The following is a 6,839-nucleotide window of genomic DNA, read 5'->3' as shown; positions in this document are numbered from 1 at the left end:
CACATACTTCAATGTTACTTTTAATAAGAAAATTTTCCCGTTCCTAATTAATCTTTTATTCATGTAGTTGTAAATAACTCCCGAGTCCTGAAGATGTAAACTATAATACTAAAATTATACCTTCGTTGATAAAGAATAATAAGATTAATTACAAAGGGTATTTATACTTTACTTGCTGCACACACTTGTGCTTACAACAGATCCTAACCATCTAACTAACTATTGACAGCTATAACAAATCTAACAAGACACCTTAAGCTAAGTTTTCTCTTGTACAATTTGGTCCTTAGTAAACAATAATGTAAATGTAATTAACCTGGTCTGTCTACCACTAGCAAGAAAGCGGTTCTGCCGGAAGATTAATAAAAGAAATAGAAATATTGGCATAAATAATTTGTTTTCTAAAGATTATTTTAATATGCGCAAACAAACAATTCTGCTTACAAAACAATCGTAACGTCACCAACTTGGAGTCTTGGAACATAATGCAAAGATTCTTTACAAACACATGCACCAAGGCAAAACAGTTTGTCGTTTAATTAGGATGCATTGTTTCCTGGCTTCTATAAATTTATTTCGTTTAGCTGAAGAGAAAAGGACCAAACGAGCTAGATTGTGTTCACATATACTGCTGAAACATGGTTTGTTGTAATAATATTTCAATCAACTAGGGTTTTGGTCAAAATTAATCAACCAACATGAATTAGTTTATGAGTAATTTCCTTAGTTTATCCTTAAGTGGAACATTTTTCTAGCCAATTGGGGGCCACATTCTCCCTATAAATGAGAGTAACGTAGTCGCATCAATGCATGCAAAACTCATCCACCTGACTTCCTAAGCAAGTTCAGAGCAACTAATATTCTCTCTTGATTATCCTCTCCAACAAGCAATTAGCAGACATAAAATGGCTGCTGAGACAGCTCCAGTGCTTATTAATCATATGACTATTCAACCCAACCCTGCCATCTCCCTTGCCTCCATTAACTCACCGTCCATCATCAACCCTAATGATTCTGTTGTAGCTGTTGAGGCTGATGAAATCCCCACCGTTGATTATTTCATGTTATTCTCTGATGATTTTGATGAACGATCCAAAGCCCTCGAAAACTTAGGCCATGTCTGCAAGGACTTCGGCTTTTTCTATGTGCGTATATATGCTTGTTTTATTTTTATTTTTTGTTGCAGGATTTTCGTCTATGCTTTATATGTGCCCTAACAATGTCAGAAAAAACCCCCCTATTAATATTTATGGAAACAAATCTCCCTTTATTACTTTTGCTTTCGGACTTCCAATCATATTGAGGGTTTAAGCTAAAACCAAATATTGAAACTTATATCCTTAATACAATTCACCCTTTTTCTTTGGTACATTCAATCAGATTTCCCTAATATCGCTTTAAGAAAAAGAAAAGAAATAATGTTCTTGTCGATATACTTAGCTGCACGACATGACCAATATATCTTAGGTATTATAAGGAGCAACTATTATTACTCTAAACTAGGAGGAGTTCAGTTTTCTTCCTTAATCCCCTCAAAAAATGAAATTAGAAGCCTATTTTGTTTCCATATTGATAGATAAAGTATATATAGTACAAGCCAACATGATTATAAATAAGAACTAGTAAATATTTTAGTCAGAAATCTTTCATACTTGGATCTGAAGTATTAATGCAAGTATATACCATATATATTAGAGGTGCTTTCCTAATTTTGTATGCATTAACCTTGAACACTAATTTAAAGTTAATTATCACCCAACTATTTGTTCCATGCACATTTCATTTCATTTTTTCTCATGTAATATGTTTAATAATTGGATTCGACTGCTGATAAATTTTTGTGCTCCATATTTTCAGCTTGTAAATCATGGCATCTCCAACGGCATGTTTGAGGGTGTTTTCAAAGGACTTTCTGACTTCTTTAACCCGGAGGAGATAGAGGACCGAAAGCAGTATGAGAAAAAGAGTCCAACGGATAGAATTCGATGGGCCTTGCGATCTTCTCCTGGAGAGAATAGGGAATATCTGAAGGTCATTGCACATCCCCAGTTTCACTGCCCTTCTAAACCAGCTGGTTTCAGGTATATTTATGGTGATTTAGTTTGTCTACTATGTTATGATATTTATCGTTATTTAATAAATCAATTTACTGTAAATTCATCACTTGTGTTACGAAGTAGCAAGTTATAACATAATAATTTTTTAAAATTTACATAATTATTATAACTATGGCGCGTTTGATAACGTTTTATTTTCTGTTGTTTTGGTTTATAAACTAAAAAGAACGAAAAGACCAGAGAGAGAGAGAGAGAGAGAGAGATTTGTAAATGAAAAATCGAGGGAGACTGACTGATGAAGGGATATATGTTTCTTCTTAAGGGGAGGCAAACCATATTTAGTAATAAGGAGAATAATTATATATAGGATTCACTCTGCATTAAATTTCAATAATTTCAATCGTTTATTTTCCAAATTTCACTTTAGAGATTATGTTTTCAAAGAATAACGTTACACTTACTATTTATTTGTACTATCTTTCTAATATAGGTAGTATGTGGTTCAATATCCTAGTAGATAAGTGTTGGGTTTCCACCCCTACGTCCCGGATTCAAAACTCTCTCATCCCCTAAATTATTGTAATAGTTTCAAACCCTTCCCCTTCCCTTAATAATAATAATAATTACAAGTTTCTAATAGAGTTAGGGTCCACTAAAGGCGAATTTGAACCACATTATTGCTAACCCATTGTGAGGCTAACCTCATCCCCTCCCCTTAGTGTAGAAAATATCAATTGGTAAAAAAAAATTAGAGCTAGGATCCACCAACACATGTGGGTACCATTTTTATTATAGAGATGATACAAATGATGGTATAAAGAGATGATAAGAATAAAAATTTTGGTTTCCAAAATATTATCCCAATTGAAATGGTTGAGACATCTAGTAATTATGAACATAATGTTCTAGGAAGCAATGTATATTCATGATAAGAATTAAATAGGTAATTAAACGAATAAAATTTTTAAGGATTTATGAGAAAAGACTTTCAATATAGACAGTTCCGATCGTTGTACAAGAAGTGTAGTGGGTTTTGCAACTAGTTCTCATTTCTTGTAAAAATATGAGAATCTCTCTCCTTAAGCAACATGTGTACCTAAGCCATTCAATAACTTTTTTTTACATTATACATAATTGCTTCTATACTCTCTTTTCATGTTTAAGACTTTAACCTATAGCTTAAAACAAAAGTGCCACAAAACTAGCATAAATAATACTATAATAATCTCATGTTCGATCGGATCCCCTTTTGTTGTAAATCAAAAGGAAACAAAACAAAAAATTATATATGTATAGAAGCACCCAGCTAACACTTGATGAAAATAGGGTTTGGCACTCCCTCTCTTATCAAGAACTAATATATTTTAAATTTTTGACTGACGTACTTCGTATTGTAATGTACGATATTTTTTTCATAAAATTATATAATTTTGCGGTTTTTTATTTCAACAGTGACGCCTTGGAAGAGTATTTCAAAGCATCGCGAGAGATAGTAAAAGGTCTGGGAAAGGCAGTGTCAAAAGGCTTGGGATTTGAAGAATGCTACGTAGAAAAAGCTTTTAAGCTTGAATCTGGTTTTGATATGTCTGCCATGAACCTATACCCACCCAATTTCATATCAAAAGGATCAATTGGTGTGCCTGATCATACTGACCCGGGCTTCTTTGTGTCACTCATACAAGATGTGAATGGTGGTCTGCAAATACTATCCAACAGTGGTCAATGCATCAATGTTAATATCCCCCATAATGCCATTTTTATAAACCTTGGTGACCATCTTGAGGTATATTCTATCACTAAATTAATAGTTTGTTCTTTTACCTGTCTTTGTAGTGGTGTGTACTTGTATTTTAATTTTTGTGTATAATATAATTTAAGAGGAGGCAGCTTCAACTGTAGGGTTCACTCTGTGTTTTGCATTTTAATGTTCCGACGTCTAGCTTTAGGTTTTTTCTTAACAGCTTGATTAGTGTTTTCTTAAAATAACTGTTCTCGTCAATTTTATTTTTTTACAACAACTAGTATGTCTTATTAATTTTTTATTGTCTATTTTAGAATGATTATATTTGAATAAAAAATTATAAGATAAACGTTTTGAATTATTAAAACAAAGTTCAAAACAAAGTTGTACAAGGAGTTCTTCAAATAAGGTTATTTAAGTCGTCCGTTATGTGGACCCTTCCAATCTGTACAAATAATTTCTGCTCGGTTAAAACAAAATACATTATTAGCTTCATATGTATTATTTTAATTACGTTGACACAGATCTTAACCAATGGGAAGTACAAGAGCCATGTTCATCGAGTGGTGGTGGACAACAACAAAGTACAGAGGATCTCAGTTGCAACACTACATGGACCTTCGTTGGATGCACTAGTGGGACCAGCACCAGAGTTTGTAGATGAAAGTCACCCACCAGCATATCGTGCAATGACCTACAAACAGTCCATAGAAGCTAACGGCGGTGATGAGATTGATGTCCAGTCAAGCATCGACCAAATTCGCCTTTATTGAAACCAGTAAACATTTGAGCTGCCCATAATTAAACATATGTGTCAATAAAAGTTGAACTAGTGAGTCCGCTCCATTGACCTAGTTCAAAATCTCCATCTCAATTATAGTAGTGTAAAATATCTTATTATCAAACAAAATAAAGTTGAACAAGTGTTTGGTTCGAACAAGATTTTAGGAATAGAAAATTTAGTTTGGTTGTGTATGGTTCATCTTTATGTTATCTGAATCCAAATAATTGTATTAGTGATAATTGTGATTGTGCTATACAAAGGTGCGTGTTTATCTAATTTCCAACTTTGCAAGTTTGGCAACAAAGAGAAATCCTACTATCCAAGTGACATCGAACTTTATTTATTTATTTTTTGTTTTAAAGCCAAGTGAAGTTGGTTAGTTTTGCTTTGTAAACAAAAGAGAATTGGGTGCAACATACAACGATGTGTATGTTTTATTGTGGTTATATTCTCTTCACAGGTTATATATTATTGTGGCTATCTTCTCCTCACAGGTTATATGTCATGGGGATTGAGGAGAGAAATAATCACAAAAGTGTTTAAATCTCGTTGCAGCCAAGTTTTAACCAACACTCTTGCTGGCTCCGCTAGTTAATGAGTTCGATGATAGCACATTATCCATAAATAAAAATTCAAATATAGAATCAGTAACATGTAGTAAATCACAATGTCTTAGGCTATAGAACCGGCGTTATTGGATAAAAGGGGGATGTTTCATGTCTCTCTCTGTACCGTTACTCCTGGCCAAACAAATGTTTGAGTTATTAACAGAGGAAATATATGGTGGGGCATTTGAGTCATTTCATGTTTTGTACACATCAGCTAAGGTAGTTAGATTTGTTATATTCCTTAGTCATTAAGTTTGACAACTACTATAAACAGAGCTAGATACTAATGTAATGTTTTTTTGTTTTTGGATAATACATCAGCTTCTTTTATAAGTTTCTATTTCTCTCTCTCTCTCTCTCTCTCTCTCTGCGATTTCCATAGCTTCATACTTTAAGCTTTTCTGTGTTCTTATGGCTGAATCTGCCATAGTTATGATGGTATCAAGAGCTTAGGTTTGGTGAATCTATGAAAAGGATCCTGGCGAGCTCATCAGGCTTTGGAGTTTTGAGTTTTTTTTTTTTTTTTTTTTTTTTTTTTTTGCGAATGATCTGTGAGGCGATGGTTTCTGCCTTCGTTGAAGCAGTGTTGGTTTCGGTCTGTTGTTGAAAAATCAAGTTCTATTTGATCGATTCCTGTGTTTTTCTGGTGAATATTTTCTGGAATTTGTGATCAATTTCATGTTGTGGCTATGGATCTGTGATTTGTTGCTGTGATAAATGTTAGAGCACAAAGCCTATTGTGAATTAAATCTTTCTGATTGATGAATTGATGAGTGTTTTGAGCACGAAGTTCCTTCCTGTTTGGGCACGAAGCCTTGATTATGTCTGATTGATGAATTGATGATTGTTTTGAGCACGAAGCTCCTTCCTATTTGGGCACGAAGCCTATTGTGAATTGATTCTGTCTAATTTGTGAATTGCTGATTGATTGAGCACGAAACTCTTTATTGGTTAATACTCTGCAAATTGATTTGAGCACAAAGCTCTTCGTTGTGTTTTTTCATTGAATCTTGTTGTACAATTTGGTTGATTGTTCTGTAATCTTGTGGAAGATCTTTGTTGATACAATTGTAAGCAGTTTAACTATGAATACACTAAAAGTGGAAAGTCTACTTGGTATGTTAACCATTCGACTGCAAGATGATAATTTTGTCAAGTGGTCATTTCAATTTCGATCGATACTTAAGGGATATGATTTGTTTGATCACTTTGATGGCACCTCGGTGTGTCGACCGAAGTTTTTGTTCACTGAAGATAATGGTATAACTACTGAGAATACAACAGCTTACAAGGAATGGATTAAACGGGACAGAGCTCTTGTTAGTCTTCTTCTTGCTACGTTAGGTAATGAGGCAGTGGAATATGTTGTAGGATGTAAAACTGCACATAAAGCTTGGATGAATTTGCAGGACAGATATGCTACAGTTTCAAGAGCAAGGGTGAATCATCTCAAAACTGAATTGTTGACTATCAAGAAAGGGTCTGATAGTGTTGAAAAATATATGTTGAGGCTTAAAGCTCTTAAAGATTAGCTTATGGCAGCAGGTGAAGTAGTGTCTGAGAACAACCTTATTGTTGTTGCTCTTCCTGGTTTACCAGCTGAGTTTAGTATGATTCGTACTGTGATTGTGGCTCGTGAAACTCCTATT

At 33.9% G+C, this 6,839-nt stretch overlaps 1 protein-coding gene across 1 annotated transcript; it reads left to right on the top strand.

Annotated features, from left to right (window-relative positions):
• Nucleotides 1–810: 810 nt before the first annotated feature.
• On the top strand, nt 811–4,858 carry LOC137724374 (2-oxoglutarate-dependent dioxygenase 19-like). Its single transcript, XM_068463121.2, has 4 exons — nt 811–1,145; nt 1,858–2,081; nt 3,510–3,840; nt 4,323–4,858. Exons 1-4 carry the CDS (start codon nt 906–908, stop codon nt 4,569–4,571), a joined length of 1,044 nt encoding a protein of 347 aa, XP_068319222.2. The 5' UTR covers nt 811–905; the 3' UTR covers nt 4,572–4,858.
• The last annotated feature ends 1,981 nt before the right edge of the window (nt 4,859–6,839 follow it).

Source organism: Pyrus communis, chromosome 5 (genome assembly GCF_041283825.1).
Source record: "Pyrus communis isolate YQ-2024b chromosome 5, ASM4128382v1, whole genome shotgun sequence".
Taxonomy (NCBI): domain Eukaryota; kingdom Viridiplantae; phylum Streptophyta; class Magnoliopsida; order Rosales; family Rosaceae; genus Pyrus; species Pyrus communis.
The sequence above is the reverse complement of the archived record's forward strand: the minus strand, read 5'-3'. Positions and strand labels throughout refer to the sequence as shown.